The sequence below is a fragment of the Patella vulgata genome, chromosome 5 (assembly GCF_932274485.2).
Source record: "Patella vulgata chromosome 5, xgPatVulg1.2, whole genome shotgun sequence".
NCBI classification, from domain to species: Eukaryota; Metazoa; Mollusca; class Gastropoda; family Patellidae; genus Patella; species Patella vulgata.
The window spans coordinates 14,113,165-14,131,259 of NC_065883.2; the positions used below are offsets into that span (position 1 = coordinate 14,113,165).

Sequence of the window (18,095 nt, forward strand, 5' to 3'; positions counted from 1 at the left end):
GTATCCGCCATATGTAATATTGTCACGTGACATTGTTATGTTTTGTTTCGCTTGGCAAGCGTTTATTATACACAATAGAACTCCAGTGTAGTAAGCCATAACTATGAACAATATCATGTCCCAAATAAATAATCTAATTTGTAGATCGGCAATTGGTCACATGATCTCCGAACATTATTTGTATGGCTCTATTTGTTGACAACAAATACCGCTAATAATGATCTTGGATAAAATACCTCGTTTAATAAACGAAGCAATTTTACCCAGCCTCGTTCTGAACAAAATACCTCGTTCCAAAAACAGGGCAATTTAAAAAAAACACGTTTTGGAACTCCAGACAAACGAGGTGATTGTTTTACCTCGTTAAAACGAGGTAAAATCGGGGCAAAAATTTTGACACGTGTTTGCCAAGTTTGGACAGAAATGCCGAACGAGGCATTCTGAGGTTTATAGTGGCAACTAACTCAATGTTGTGATACGTTTTCAAATAACTTAAAATCGTCAGTCTTCATTTGGAAATGGAGACCGATGTCCCAAGCTGTATTATGCGGTGTCTAGATAAAACCAGACTTTTTTTTAATATAATAATAATGTGTAGATGAAAGTTACCTTTCATTATCAAATATACAACACATGGGTAATTCACTGCATAGATCTCTCAAGGAAAGGGAATCGATTATGAGGATGACTCACCGAAAAAATTGATCCGAAATCTTAAAAGGAATACGTGGCCCGATAATCAGTTTTGACATTCACATCCAAACGACTCAATATTTTGAGCTGAAATTTTGAGACAAGGTAAATACACCATTCCTCTATATTTTGGCGCTTAAATTTCACACGTACACGGACTTTTATTTTTGAGACTCTGTTCAAATTGGGACAGCCCCCGTTAAACGTCCAATCTTTCCCCTCCCTTTTCAGGGATGGACGGAAAGGGAGTATGGTAGTTTCAGAGGTCCCTAAACTAGTCAATGTTCTTGCGTAGTGATGAATTTACGTCGTTTTTGATTAATTTTAATGATATGTGCATAAGCTAAAAACACCAGGATATATACTCCAGAAAGCACATTTTGCTGTCGGTTTATTCAAAAGTAATTTCGAGCTTGGTTGGAGAGAGCCCGGTCGTTCCCCTCACCGATATGAATTCTCTAGTGTCCATTCCCTGTCGGGAAATTTCTTTTAACTTAAAATCCGTTTTTTGGGATTCCATTTTGACTGCCATTTTTAATTGCTTCCATGTTGGATTTTTGAAATTATCTTAAATTCAGAGACATCGAAAACCATATAAAAGACACAGTAAATGTCACATCTAACGAGATTCTTGTGGTTATATGGGAAAAAGCCTTTTTATTAACAAATTAGGCAGCCATTAGCCGTCCATGTGAAAAATACATTTTTTTTTCAGATTCGTTTTTTCGGCACATTCGCCTCTATAACTACTTTGAAGAGTTTAAAAAAGAATAAGTTATTCTCCCACCACTGAAACACACTGGTTACGAGATATCGATCTCCGAAACTTCCTGAAGACCACAATATTGAGTTGTGTTAATTACGTTATTTCGCCTTGGCCGAATTTGAGGATGATGTTGTCTGACATATGTATCATTGAACCAAACTGCATTGGGTTCTTTTGCAATTTGTTTTCGGTAAACGTTATCCCTCCCCATCTTGACTAAATTTTCGCGGTTGGTGACCAAACATAGACACGCTCCACTACTCGGCGTTTGCAGTGAGCTGCGAGTGGCCCCTTTCAAGATCGCCTCCGCATTGAGCTGTTAGTAAGGCCAGTGGTAGGCCAGAGAGTCCAAATAATATTTAGTTGATACTTGATGTAGGCCACCGTATTAGTATCGTTAATCCCCCATTCTCTAAGTGGATTTCCTCCTAGATTGACCCAGGTGAACCAATTAATCACCAATAATTTTTGAAAAATGCTGACTTACGAGGTTTTGAAATAACATCGAAGATATATCACATTGTTTATTCTCCATTGCCCAAATAATGTCAGCTATTAAAATTGAAAAATGCTGCATCGTTGGAAAAGTATATGTAAATGAAACGGGCCCAAAACTGTTTTCAAGGAGAAGCTTTCATACCAATGTCTCTCTCTCTGTATGTCTTTCTCTCTTTGTAAGCTAAATCCAATCGTACATTACTTAATTAGCGTCTGTGATACAGAGCAAATACATTTTCAATGCAATCATTTTTTTTAAAAGTTGCTTTGATGATATGGGACAAGATTGAAATTCAGACGTTATCACATAGGTAACGCCATCACACGTCCATTCAACACTAGGAGGATACCTGGCTTCGCCCGGGGCCCAATTTGCCCCATCTTCATTAGCCCAGTCCGAGCAGAACAATAAACCGCCAATTCATGGTTTTTTTTTTCAAAAAGCGGTTCCCATGCAAGCTACATCTACACTTCTAAATATAATCAAAAAATATACATAAATAAAAACAGATAGGACAATATTAAATGTAATTAAAAACGTATAACATTATTTATAAGTATGTATATATTTAACAAGCGGTTTCCATGCAGGATACATCCACATTTCTAAATATAATCACAAAATATACACAAATATAAACAAAAATGACAATGTAAAATGTAATTAAATATAATCACAAATAATTTTTTATACATAAATAAAAACAAATACAACAGAATATTAAATAAGTAAAAAATAAAAAAAAAAAAACAATATAAATAAATTTCCTATATAAAGGTTTTTAAAAAGTTCAACATTTTACATAGTTGCGTTTAAAAAAGGAGTGATGTAACAAATAAAAACAAATATAACAGAATATTAAATATTTAAAAACGAAACGTTTTATTTTTTTTAAACGTTTTAGCATATAGCTGCGTTTAATAAGATGAGTGATGTAACGACGAGCAGAGGTGATAATTTAATGTAATGTCCTTGTGATGATGGCATTTGACAGTACTTACATTCTGGTTGGGACTCTAGCTTGAAAGGGATGTTAAGAAATGCTATTTTTATTTTGTGTGGGGGGTATGTAATAAACAGCATTAGTATCGCGCATCTAACCGGTCCGGGGGAGTGCAGGTGCGTGTAATGGCCATCATCAGTATCGAGCATCGAAACCGGCCGCGTCGCCCAGCAAACCCCCACTTACCGTCATCGCATTTAATAAACACGAGTTTTGACTACAAGGGGTTTGAACATTCGGGTATATTTTATTTTTTGAGACTGTATAGAGACAATAATTGTTCTAATGGGTCACCTATTTGAATATTACTTGACGCTCCATGGCATATGCCATTTTACATTTACACATACACAAATAAATAAATGAAATAATAACTCTTGGATATGTATATAGAGGAATCACAATATTATTAATGGATGAGCAATTGTACCTTAGTCTCTATGTGACAATGTCCTAAACGGTACCTTGTTTCTAGAATTATGCCATGACGCAAACAATAGCCGGAAAGCCAAGGCTAGAAAATATAGAGTAAACATCACATGCCCTAGGTAACACCGTGGATAATCATTAAGAGCTCTACCATAAAACTTGACCCCTATAAATACAATAAGAGGTTGGTACCAATCTGTACCACCTCCACCGAGGGTGATATCATAGACAAGTGTTTCCTGAGAAACTTGCCAGAGGTAGTCACAAAATAGGCTTGATCTAGCTTATTTGGGTAAGACACAATGTCTTTTCAGGGAAGCGCCCAAGACATATTTCATCCAAAGGAGAGGCCTCAGGTGTAAGAAAAGAAAGAAACATATGAGAAGATGTCTGCGACCATCAATACCACCAGTTCTTATCCGCTCACTACTGGCTGAATACTACTTCATGGGCCAGAGATAAGATATTTACTGTCAGTGCAGTTATATATAGATAATAAGACGACAATAAGCAAACACATGGCGAACACATGGGCGTAAAAACAATTAGTCTCAACCATCCCTAAATGGAGAGCTTTAAGTGGTCACAATCCATTACCACCACCCATATATTTCATCTACTAATTGATCCGGTTAGGTTTGAACCAAATGACTTACAACATATATGGCCGACTATTTCATAGATCATCATTTTTACAGCCAGTTGGCATTTCATTTGACTGATTTGTAGGGGATTACCGAACACTCTCAAATTGGGAGTCACAGGCCATTGAATAAAACATAAAATATTGGTGAAAGGAGGGGGATAGTGTTCGACTAAAACTGAGTTCCATACTGAGATACACAAACTTGAAGAAGCATACTGAAAACATGTAACTAGTTGCTGTACATATCACCGTAGCCAACCTGATAACCCCGTTATCCTTCCGCCTCAAAACCATGAATATTTACCAAAACCAGACAGAAAATGTTAATTCAAACCCTCTTTGCCCGTTCTAGACCAAAAAATCAACAAAAATGGGCATGTAAAAGGGGAAAAAAGAGACACAGAGAGAATTGCTATAAATAGACGAACTACAATGGTGATATTTAATGGTGGTCGTCTGCCTCCGTATAGCCACAGATCACTAATGATTTCCCCATTGACTTTAATGTTAATTCTCGTCTCTTAGACCGGCTCTAACGTTTCCCAAATTTTCGTTGGGTAGAACGCTTTCTACCACAGATGGAGCAACATGTGGTAACCTCTTTCCCAAAGGCAAATATGAGATTCTTCATGAAAACCTAGATATACACAAGCTGGAAGTAGAGACATGCAAGTTTCTGCCCTGCATTTCAACCTAACCAACCTTTCAACTCTTGTATCCTTCCGTCTCAAAATTATGAATATTCACCAAAACCTGGCAGAAATGTATTTTCAAACTCTTTTCGTCGATTCTACACAAACAAATCGCCATGCAAAAGGGGGAAAAGGGTAAGGAAGAGAAAGACTAAAAATAGTGACGGCGTAGAAATATTTGGTGAACTTTGTCCGTATAACATTGGGTGGATACAATGTTAAAAATATGGAAAATGGTTGTAGACCAATCGATTAACCTTTCCCAAAAATACAAAGCAAAATACAAAACATCTCTTTGGAAATGCATTCCCATACTTTATTTTGGGATTGGATGGCCGAATGGTTAGCACGTGCGTGCTGTATCATAATGCCTGTCATTGAGTAGGATCGCCTGTCCAACCTCGTGGGTTTTCTCCCACCGCTAAAGACCCCTACGCGCAAGCGAATTATTGAAATAAAATTAAACCATGTTAGTCCCGAAATGACCTAGTTTGTGTCGAGTGGACGTTAAACCCCATTTCTCTCTCTCTCTCTTCAGCACTCGAATCTCCATTCGCAACACCACCGTCATACATACTCTCAGCAACATTTTCACTATCTCCACTGACATTTCGTCCAAATCTTCAATCTTCTTTACTCTCACACTCAATACTCGCTGTACTTCTTCATTCAGTCTTCCCGCTATCAAAACCGACTCTCCACCTTGTCTATAACGCGTTGACATGCCTTAGCCCAGTTCCCGGTTGTCACACTAGCTTTCGCCCCCTGGAACAGACGCTTAACATCTTTGAATTTAAAAGTGGCGTTCCTCCGGGCGACATAGCTCTTTTCTTGTGCTAAAATGGAAGTATTTTTAATTTAATGTGGAGACACTTTAAAATGTTATAAGGTGTAGTAAAAGCTTCCATAAATGGATGGTTTAACCACTTTTTAACATCACAAATAAGAAAAGAATTATTATTTTTCAATGCCGTCAACATCACTGCCGCCCAAATTTCAGCGATAAGCATTACCTTGAATTATCTCTATTGGATTTAACTCGCAGTGCCTTACTGGTAACCGTAGGACTAAATTCCATGCTGATGGGCTATGTCGTCAGTCCTATATTGCTGTGGAGGACGATGTAAGGTCACCATTCTTAATAATTATGTCTGCAAAAACAATAGATCATGTTATCAAAGCTGCAAATGAATTTCAATCCACTCACTTGTGGGTTATTTCATGGAGCTATGTGGACGCGTAACATGAGGGGCGTTGTCCATCACAATGACGCTTGGTTCAGGGAGTGCGGGCATCAGGGTTTCTTCAAACCATTTATTCAAAAATATATACAGGTGATATTAATTTTATTATCCCCTTTTAAGGCCACATATGGAAATACTATACTGTTGATATAAAAGTCTGTACATTAAAACAATACTTACTTTCCATTCATTTCATCGTGATAATCTGTTGATTTTGATAGAAAAGGAATGAATCTATCGCATTCAGGGCATTGTGGGAACTCATATCATCATAACCACCCACTCCAAAACTAACATAAAATTCCGTTTTTGACCCAACCATCCGCGGCTACAACGGTGCTGCCTGACCATTCGATGCCATAATCAATATGGGACCTGTCCAGTCCCTCAGCGTAAAGGACTATGGATTGTACCCGACGCATCTATTTCCAAATGAGGTATTGGAGCAACAATGTATGTCACCCGTGCCAATAAGACTTTCTTTGCTGATTTGTTTAGTGCCAAGCTACGAGAGCGCCAAGGTCCGTGGTTGCCATGCGAAGTCGAAGCCCTGTACATCGCTGGGTCAGTGCGATATTTCATCCCATATATCATTCAGTCCAAACTACAAGAGTGTTCTTACGGATAGTACACCATGCGTCTAGACTATTGATAAACTATGCTACATGATAAAACCCTTCACAGGCATGGTATCTCACTTGACATTGGTCGAAAAACAATAATCCTGACAAAAACCCAGTAGCGAAAATGGCCATTGCAGAACTGGAAGACGAACTTTTACGTCAACATTCACATGGTGGAGCACTAACCCCACTATGCTTAGCTCTTGCAATAGCCCGTCTTAACTTATGAGTACGGAACAGAACAGAGGACTATCTGCCGATATCACCGCGATGTCAATTTACCAATATACACTACTACCATTGTCAGCTCGTCAACTGATCTTACACTTTACAGCAACATGACATACGGTTACGTAACCACCCTCTTCAATGCAAAATCTAAGAATGCTTCCAGCAGTTCTTTATGTGCTCAGCTAAATAAGGGGTGATCTCGTTTATTTAAAACCCGATGGAAATAAACACCAAGGCAGGGGCTGTTATTTGGTTGTATCAATTATTCACGATCAATGGTGTCACATCCGCCAATTCTCCGGTTCCCAGATACGTTCTGCGAACTACAAGATGTAACAGTTTGAGTGCTATACCTCTTTCCCAATCACTTTGGGGGATCACGTGGGTAAGGCGCTCGCTCGCTAGCCTGGGGGTCGGGTGTTCGATCCCTGCATTGGCCGAGAAAGTTCATCCAGATTTTCCGGCGTGGTTCCCCCTTGTCAGTGATGCAGGACGGAGGGCCTGACAAGGACAGCTGCCTAGTCCTTCGGATGAGACGAAAAAACTAGGTCTCGTGTATATATATATATTGGAATGCACGTTAAAGATCCCCTGACAGTTGGAATTCGATGTAAGAGTAGGCGATAGTGCCGCTGCCTGGGAAAAAATTTCCCTCATAGCACACTGTGTGGCGTATGCCCGTCTTCATTAGCCCAGTATAGGAGCAGAACAGTAGGACGTTAAACCCCATTTCATTTCATTTCATTTCTAATCACTTTGAATACATTTCTACCTATCAGTACCCTTTGAGTTTTTTCACCCACACCAGCTCATAAACCTACAGTAAAAACAGATCCCGAATTGGCGACAAACCCTGGAGACCCACGGTTCGATGGAGCCCGAAGCATCTACACAGAGTTTCATCGACAGGGCAAGACCACAACGCGATCGTCGTTCTCTGAAGTTAGTAAGGAGGTCTCGGGTTAACACCCGGTTTACGCCTAGAAAGTTCCTCGTTATATTCCGGCGTAGCTTCCCCTTGTCAGAGATGCAGATGGGACGAAAAACCGAGGCCATGCGTACACATTGCCGCTGTGTGGCGCCGCTGTCCAGACAAAATTAACTCCCAATGCACATGGCGTATGCCCGTCGTCATTAGCCGAGTCGATGTAAAGTAAAGTAGGACGTTAAGCCCCACTGCATTTCAGTTCTCACATGGGACGAGATCATATTTTACACTTGTCGAAATCGTGTCTCTTTTGTCATCGATGTCGAAATATTCCTCATCAGAATATTAAACTCCCTTAGACAGCATTGAAGCTTATTAATCATCATAACTCGTTTGTGGCATTGAAAATATTTTAGTCATCACTAATCACTTCAAAAGTACAGGGGCATTAGCTCAAAATTTCTTTATTCGTGCAAAAACGGAATACAATAAAGAAAAAGAAAGAAATTTAAGCTTATATTTACAGCATAATAAGATCTAACAGAGCCAAGGAAGAAATTTAAGTTTGTAACATTCTCGGCATAATAAGATCTACACATCACCCACGCTTTAACCGAACACTTTTGAATGTGCAAAGAATTCTCCAGTAACAACCCAAGCAGAGACGGAAAGATCACGTTTCTTACTTATTTTTTTTTTATTTACAATTCATTCATCTGAACATAATCTAGATTTTTTTAGTCACCTTTTTATTATAATGTTCGGAAGAAATCCTGTTGATATAGCCTTTGGAAAAACCATAAAGCACTTGTCTATATAAATAACAGAAAGTGGTCATATAAATTACCAATAATTAATAAATGTACAGTAGCGTCAATCAATATTTCATACCATAGACACTTCATTGACATTGCGGATTGTGGAACGACACCATTGTTTCGTTAGACATATAAAGACATTTTACATACAAATCTATCAATTTACGCATGACTTGGCATTTGAGAGAATTATACGAAACGAAGTATTGTAAGATTTGGTTTCGTATCATTTTCTCAGACATTCATGCGGACTGTTGGCAGTATGAGTGTACTTTAATAAATGAGCGATTATCTCAACATGGCATGGCGTCGACAATCAATCGCAATGAGTTGCTAACGAAAAATCGTTATTGTTTTTTTAAGAAATAAACCTCCTGACATTTAGTACGTTTTACATTAGTAAATTTGCAAGTATAAGGACATGCAGGATTCTTATGCATCCAGAATATTCTAAGACCCATATCGTAAAAGTTTTTAAGAAGTGTTAAGGCCCCGGTCAATCGATTACTAACATCATTACAGTTACCGCATGTGTGGAATTCTAACATAATCTGTTTTATATCTTTCAGTTCTCCAGCAGCCAAGGCCTCTGGTAAAACTTTCCATTCCCAGCCCTCGATGTCCATTTTTAAGACTGTTATATCTTCCTGAAGGTAAACCAAAACAAAAATAAACAAATGGTGTGACAGACAGACAGACGGACGAACCCATTTTAATAGTCACCTGCTTTCTTCGAAAGACGGGGGACAATAAAAAATATATTAACCTTACAGTAGGGGTGTCACAATAAGACATTTTTTTTACAAATCATTTCAGGCCAGCAATTTCCAGAGGCGAAATTGCTAGCTGAACACGATTTTTAGAATTTTTTTTATCTATGACGTCATTTTCGGTTGGGGTTTGTCTGATTTCCAAAATGGCCGCCAAAAGTTGACGTAAAATGAATTTCCAGATAGGATGAGTGATTTTCATGCAAGGTATGGCTTGTAATATATCATATATAAGGTTTTTGTTGTAATTGAACTGAAAAATAATCTCTAAAACTAGTTTCCCCAAATCCAAGATGGCGGAAATCCAAATTGCGGCTAAAATTTACCTAAAATGGCCGATTTGTCAGATTAAAGTCATTTCACAGTTTGATTTGGTTTGTAATATGTAATCTAAAGGGTTTTCACTGTCACTGAACTTAAAATTAATCTAAAGAAAAAAAGAGTTTTCAAAATCCAAGATGGCGGAAATTCAAAATGTCGACCAAAATTTATCTAAAATGGCCGATTTGTCAGATAAAAGTCATTTCACTCTTTGATATGGTTTGTAATACGTAATTTAAAGGGTTTTGAATGTCATTGAACTTAAAATCAATCTAAAATAGAGTTTCCAAAATCCAAGATGGCGGAAATTAAAAAATGGCGGCCAGATTTTCTCTAAATTGGTCAATTTTTAAGATAATCGTCAATTTTCTGTTTGATATGGCTTGTAATATGTCCTCTATTAAGTTTTCAGAGTCACTGAATTTGATAATTGTAGATGATTGTTTCAGAAAAAAAAGGGACAATCACCAATCTTTCTATTGGATTGGTTTATAATAGCAAATTGTAATAGTTTTTTTTAGGGCAACTGAATTTGATCTGACCCAGGAATCTACCTTAATCTAAAGAAAAAAAGAGTTTTCAAAATCCAAGATGGCGGAAATTCAAAATGTCAACCAAAATTTATCTAAAATGGCCGATTTGTCAGATAAAAGTCATTTCACTCTTTGATATGGTTTGTAACACGTAATTTAAAGGGTTTTCAATGTCATTGAACTTAAAATCAATCTAAAATAGAGTTTCCAAAATCCAAGTTGGCGGAAATTAAAAAAATGGCGGCCAGATTTTCTCTAAATTGATCAATTTTTAAGATAATCGTCAATTTTCTGTTTTGATATGGCTTGTAATATGTCCTCTATTAAGTTTTCAGAGTCACTGAATTTGATAGGGGGGTTGGATGGCTGAATGGTTAGCATGCGCGTGCTGTATCATAAAGTCTGTCATTGAGTCGACTGGCGTGATTTTGAATCCCCGGTTGTACGTGGCAAGGAGTAGGGTCGCCTGTCCAACCTCGTGGGTTTTCTCCGGGTCCTCTGGTTTCCTCCCACTGCTAAAGACCCCTACGCACAAGCCAATTATGTAAATAAAATTAAACCATATGTTAGTCCCGAAATGACCTAGTTTGTGCCGAGTGGACGTTAAACCCCATTTCTCTCTCTTTCTCTCTGAATTTGATAATTGAAGATGATTGTTTCAGAAAAAAAAGGGACAATCATCAATCTTTCTCTTGGATTGGTTTATAATAGCAAATTGTAATACTTTTTTAAGGGCAACTTAATTTGACCTGACCCAGGAATCTACCTGTCAATAAATAAACCATGTGCAGAACTTACCAGTCAGCTAATTAGAATTTCAAAGAATTTAACCTTAAGACACAATAAATGTAGCTTAATTGTTTTTATGCATAAAACCCCCATAACAATACAACGGGGCCAACTGACGCATTTTTAATTTCATCTCCTTTGTCTTTGCACCATTTTACCGGAGTGAGAATCATTTGTGGTATATCCAGTCGTTAAGAATTTAAGTTCTCCTATTCGTTCAGAAATGGTAATGTGGTCCGTTTTTGCATCGAAGACTCCGTGTCCAGTAACTTTTGTGGTATAGTCTAGATGTTGTATCCACAGGTCATTTTCGTCAGTTACGTATTTCACAACAAGTTCTACATGTAAGAACAACACATAAGAAAAGAGAAAATCGTGGGGGATGACTTTTGGGATACCTAGTCGTAAATGCATTTCCAATTATTTTCGTGATGATTATTTTTAACTTAAAACTTGGTGTGCATTACATTACAGACGAATATGATCTGTGGATACCATACCACACAAGTTGCGGACACAGAGACTTCGATGATTCATTTTACACTTTTCACTTTATGAAATACATGACTGACAAATATGAATTCATCTGTCTAGATGATACCACAAACGGTTTCCGGACATAAGTCTTCTGAACAAAAGTTAATAAATATTGATATTCGTCAAGCAGTGTGCTATGAGGAAAATTGGCCCAGACAGTGGTACTATGGTGTACTCTTATTTCGAATTCCAACTGTCTAGGGTTCTTGTATGCGCACGTCAACGTGTACATATAAACCTGGTTTCTCGAGAAGCCCCCGGTGCTGCATCCTGACAAGGAGAAACCACACTGGAAAATCCTATGGTACTTTTTCAGCAAACATAGGGATCGAACCCCAGATCTCGTTCTTAGCGAGTCTTACTCACTGAACCACTATTTCGAACCATTTCTGAATAAACAATAGATAAATTCTTAACAACTGGATATATATACCTCACTGTTTTGCTGGAATAATATTAAATCTTGTTTATGTGAGATCCAGTATAACAGTTCCAGTTACCATCAAAATAACTACTACTCTTTGCTATTACAAGCCAATCCCATAGGAAAATTCACGATTGTCCTGTTGTATTTTTAAGCAATCATCTACCATCTTCAAAATTCATTTTTGATGTAATATTCATTTTCAAAATTCATTTTTGAGGTAATATTCATTTTCAAAATTCATTTTTGAGGTTATTTTTAAGTTCGTGGACTTTGAAATCCTAATAAAGGACATTATTACAAACCATACAAAACCGAAAAAATGACGATTATCTGAAAAATCGTTCATTTTAGGAAATTCTGGTCGCCATTTTGGATTTTGGAAACTCTTCTTTTGAGGTTGTTGAGTGACACAGAAAACCCTTTAAATCGCATATCACTCGCCATATCAAACTTAAAAATGACGATTATCCGAAAAATCGACCATTTTAGGGAAATTCTGGCCGCCATTTTGAATTTCCGCCATCTTGGATTTTGGAACCCCGTTATATTTAGATTAATTTTAAGTTTAGTGACACTGAAAATCCTTTAAATTACATATTATAAATCATATCAAAGAGTGAAATGACTTTTATCTGACAAATCAGCCATTTTATATTTTTGTATTTATTGATGTCAGTAAGATGTTACTATGGAGAACGTAAATTTCAGATTATACATTCCAGACTTCGTAATTGTAAAAGTGCTCTAAACTTCCATAGATTTTTAATGCATATTTCACATAACCCGACATGCAGTTGTGGTCATACTCAAGAAGACAGCGACCATTATTTTCTGCACTGCCCAAATTATTCGTCTCAGCGTATCTCAACATTAAATACCCTCCCATTTAAATCCATAAATACAAAAGCGTTCCTATATGGCGATACCAACGAAAGTAACCCGTTCAACAAAGTGAGTTTTAGTAAAGTTCACAAGTATTTAAAACTAAACAAGCGCTTTGAATAGATAAGGTAATTGTCAGGCGACGATGATTGGTGTTAAATAGTGATGATGACGATGATGATGACGATGATGATGACCATGAAGATGATTTATTTATATATTTATTTATATACTAGAAGAATGCCCGGCTTCGCTCGGGGGTCATAACTCCGAAACCGGAAGTGGTAGACTAACGCCACCTGGCCTATGTTACTCCCCGGTATGAGCTACCCCTATACCCCAAATTTCAGACTCGGAAATGACAACGTGAATGATGGATCAGTCGAACGACAGAGTGAATGACAGGAGTTTTCCAGTCGAATAATAAAGATAATGGCAACGCTGGTCATAACATATCTGTTTATAATATATTTCATATAAATGTTTATAGACGTATTTGAAAAATACATTTAGGTCTACGTGTAATGTTGAATGTATAAATTCGGAAATGTTTTGATCTCTTGAACTGTATTATTTAAAATACACGATTAACGTATTAAATTGTAAATAATGAATCAAGCCAAGACATGTATTAAATGTTTTAAATGTTTTATTGAATTAGAATAGAAACTGAAAACAGATTAACACCCTGTGTGAGATATTTCATTCAAATATTGTGAAAGGGTTGGTAATAAAATTAAAATTGTCATTGTGTCATTTTAATAACATTGAATCGTCCTATTCTGTTACGTAGTCGTCTCAACATATTGTTGTCATGGGTTACTTCTGCTAAACAACTCAATAGAAACGAGTAAAGTATTATAAACGAAATTATGTCTAAAGAGTTCTTCATGACATGTATTGACTGTAAGACACAAAGCGTACAGGATCTAAGTGTGATGTTAAAGGTCAACACGTAACTAGTGAACTGATAAATATTGTACAATTTATCTAAAGAGTACATTTATGAAAACGTGGTACTTTTCTGATACCTAGTTAAATTAACACTTACCCAGATCTTGGCATAAGCATGACTTAAAATGATCACGGCTAAAACACTTCCGTGCGAATCAAGAATTTTTTATGTAAGAATAGAGCTTTATAAGACCGTAAATGCACCACACATTATGTCTCCATAAGATGGTAGCTATATCAAACTTAAAAATGACGATTATCCGAAAAATCGACCATTTTAGGGAAATTCTGGCCGCCATTTTGAATTTCCGCCATCTTGGATTTTGGAACCCCGTTATATTTAGATTAATTTTAAGTTTAATGACACTGAAAATCCTTTAAATTACATATTATAAATCATATCAAAGAGTGAAATGACTTTTATCTGACAAATCAGCCATTTTAGGTAAATTTTGGCCGCCATTTTGAATTTCCGCCATCTTGGATTTGGGGAAACTAGTTTTAGAGATTATTTTTTCAGTTCAATTACTAAAAAACCTTATATATGATATATTACAAGCAATACCTTGCGTGATAATCACCCATACTATCTGGAAATTAATTTTTCGTCAAATTCTGGCGGCCATTTTGGAAATCAGAAAAACCCCAACCGAAAATGACGTCACAGAAGTAAAATAATCTCATAATCGTCTTCAGTGACAAATTTTGCCTCAGAAACAACCCGACCCCAAATTTTGTTCCGATTGTGACACCCCTACTTACAGTGTAATCATAAAATTTCTACATGTAGATTTTTGAAAGATCTCCAACCACAACCGAAACATATCATTGCTTGGCAAATACCCCCTCCCCCCCCCCCCGCCGCCAACGGTATGAATTGGAGCAAGAACATCCCTTTATATTGTTATGATTTCATGGGCAACTCGATACATTTTAAATTTCTCTGGGACAGAGTACCGACTATAGCTGCATCTTGTAACTGGCAGCTTATTAGGTTTATCTTAGTCATTAAATATTGTATGTTAGTGACAAGATCCATGGTTTCTTGTATAGTAAATAGGTTTGAGTACAGATCTTTTATCAATGTAGGGATGTAAGTATGACAGATTCATATTCCACAATAAATATTTGATAATTGTTCGGGAGGTGTGGTTAATCCCCCAAAACAAAAATGAATTAATGAACTTTGGTTAGCTGTTGTCCCCTGCCCAATAAACGAAATTAAACTTTCATATGGAGAATACAAAACATAGGTTGGAGCAGAATAGTTCAATTTAGGCAGATGACATTGATATTCGGACCCCGGCTAAATATATACGCGTGTGTGACATTGATTTTCGAATTTATACGGGAGACATAAATCAGTTGACTAGAATTACAATCATTACATTTGAATGATTAAATTCTTGGGACAAACACTGTACGAATAGAAGTTCAAATATGCTTGAATTCATAAGCATGAAACTGGTTACTTACGTCCTCGTGCTCAAGTTCTTTTCTAATGGCCGATAGAGTTTGCATCTTCCAGCCATTACCGGGAACTTTGCCAGTGTAATCAGCAATACCAGTAGCATGGAAGAAGACGTGTTCGTTTCTTTTATGATCTTTGGTTTTCCCCATACTGAAAACAGAAGTTTTAAACATGGTGATACCGTTGTAGTCCCCAAAGAGTTCCGAATTACGTTTGTCTTGCAATTTAGATGTCGATATTTATTTAGAATAGGCTACCAATTGTATCCAGCGAATTCACATGCATGATCTGGATTGGGGTTTCTCACATTTTGTGATATTCTTTTCGAAGCTGTTAAACATTCTAATAACTTTAACCCTTAATCGGCCATCTTTATGATTTTACTGGTTGTTACAGTATCGGGTCTTTATATTAGGTTCTTGACAACACTGGTTTACTTTTATTCTTCTTTAAACATTATGCACAAAACGTAAGACCCCGTAATTAGCTTGTGTTGAGGGAGCCATGGTCATAGCTCATATTGACACCCTTGCGTGCCAACCCCCAACTAAGTTACATGGCCTCTTCCCGGTCTTAACTCGAGACCTGTCTGGTCCCAAGTTACCTTCTAGACGCAATAGCCTAGTCTCCAATAGCTTGTGTTGAGGGAGCCATGGTCATAGCTCACATTGACACCCTTGCGTGCCAACCCCCAACTAAGTTACATGGCCTCTTCCCGGTCTTAACTCGAGACCTGTCTGGTCCCAAGTTACCTTCTAGACGCAATAGCCTAGTCTCCACCGTCTCGTCTCATCTCTGGGTTTTTAAACCCTTCTAGAAAAAGGATCTCATTACACATCTGGCTACTGCATCATATCAGATTTAACATTCAGTACAGTTTGCTTATGAGACAGAGTAAATTCAGTAAAACAGGCCAACCATCAGTTTATATTATGGAAATGACTAATGAATGCTATCAGGACCACCACCATGGGTGTCGATAGCAGAGATTGATATTAAAATCAGTTCCGCTTTCAGGTGTCAAGATGGCACGAAGCGTCTATAACATCTGTCATTATGTAACACGGTGGCCTTAAGCCACAAAACGATTCGATTTCGCATTACATCAAGGGGTTGTGTTTCTAAATGTGTGACATGCAGACAAACGGACAAACCCTATTTTAATAATCAGCATTCAAAGGGCTCAGGACAAAGATAGAATGAAATTATGTCCAATATTTACTTACGATGGGTCAAAAGAGTGAACACGGGCATTTAATCTCTTTCCAATAGCATCATCGAAACTGAAGTCATTGTTTATTCTGAAACAAAAAAATAAAACATGTATTATTATGTTCCCGAATTTTAACAAGTAACATATGCAACAGGTGATAATCTGTTTTCAACCCAGTGTTGAGATATTACCGTTTTTGTATTCCACTGTTGGCATAGTAGATCACACCCAACTTCAAACTAAAATTCTGTTGTTTTTTTTTCAATTGATGTTTTGCATGACTTGTTTTATTCAAAATGTTACGTCACAGTTTACGCCAACAATAAAACCAAATCTAAACAAGTCAACTTTCGCTTAATCTTTCGAAACAGAAACAAAAAATGTTGTTATATCTTTACAGCTTGTATATTGTCCCATCACTAATCGAAATATCACATCACATAAATAAAATCGGCAGCTTAGCCTTCAATCACATGAAAACGGTCATATTTTAATCTTGTAATTAACTTACCCAAAAGAATATACTAGACTGTTATTTTCAGGTTTATATGGCTTATCTTCACATAAATCCCACCCACCATCATTAATGTTACCTAGCCGTATTCTTTTATTACACGGTACTTGAATTTGTTCTATATATCTGTCAGTAGAAAAAAAAATCAAACACAATACAAGATTGTCTGAATAACCTTGGACTCATTTAATTATACCAACCTTCTTACTTAGAAAATGAAATGAAATGGAATAGGGTTTAACTTCCTATTGTTCTGCACCGACTTCTTGTTTTATTAAAAGCAACATTTTTAATCTGACAAGTATCTTTATCACGCAATACACCTGTAATATATTGGAACGTTGCATGTAATAAAATTGTATTTTATACATTAAGAAGTATCTCTTTGATTATCTATTCGCAGACAAATGCCCATTTTCGCCGTTTAATGGACACTTGATCGCTTTAAAATAACTTAAAGGTCACCCGAAAAGCTTCCTAATTTTTTTAAATGTCAATATTACCTGCAACAGGTGAATTTCAAGGTTAGTAATTTTCGCCGTTCTCCCTTAATAAACAATCCGTGACGTCATTTTAGTCCTTCTGCTCATAGAAATATAGACTAGAATATGAGAAGGACTTAAATGACGTCACTTACATCCGGTCACCTTTAAAGAAGCATTATGTAAGATTTAGATATAGAGTTGGCCTTTCATGCTATAATAATTAAAAATGGATATTAAACAATGAATATATTGAATATTTTATTCAAATTACTTTATTGTGAGCAAAGTTAAGACTGTTGGCAGATGTGTTGATTGTTTATTATAGGAGCAACGGTACTGGACAAATTAGACTAAGTCTTGATTATCCATTTATATTGTACTGAAAACTAAACTTATAAAACAAGCTGACCAGCTCAACACTCGCAGGTTGTCGTAAAGCGTGTAAGCATTCCAACGACCACTATATAAACATTCTAACGACCACTGTTTAATGTAAAAGACACAGATGGCGATAAAAAAAAAGCTGGTTGCGGGCAATCAGAATGGTGTTGTCAAAAGAACGATGCGTGCTTAACTGATTAAAGACAGCCCTTTCACAGACATTGTTGAATGTGACTCGAAGCACTG

General features: G+C 36.8%; 1 protein-coding gene across 2 annotated transcripts in view; it reads right to left on the reverse strand.

Moving 5' to 3' along the window:
* Nucleotides 1–8,202: 8,202 nt before the first annotated feature.
* The window catches only part of LOC126820835 (uncharacterized), an 83,778-nt gene continuing 73,885 nt past the window's right edge, over nt 8,203–18,095 (reverse strand). For both annotated transcript variants that reach the window (XM_050548968.2, XM_050548966.2), the window contains 4 exons: nt 16,981–17,109; nt 16,483–16,557; nt 15,262–15,406; nt 8,203–9,219 (listed from right to left, as the gene is read on the reverse strand). In XM_050548968.2, the coding sequence (XP_050404925.1) occupies nt 8,920–9,219; nt 15,262–15,406; nt 16,483–16,557; nt 16,981–17,109 (649 nt within the window). In that variant the 3' untranslated portion in view covers nt 8,203–8,919. The remainder of the gene's footprint in view (nt 9,220–15,261; nt 15,407–16,482; nt 16,558–16,980; nt 17,110–18,095) is intronic.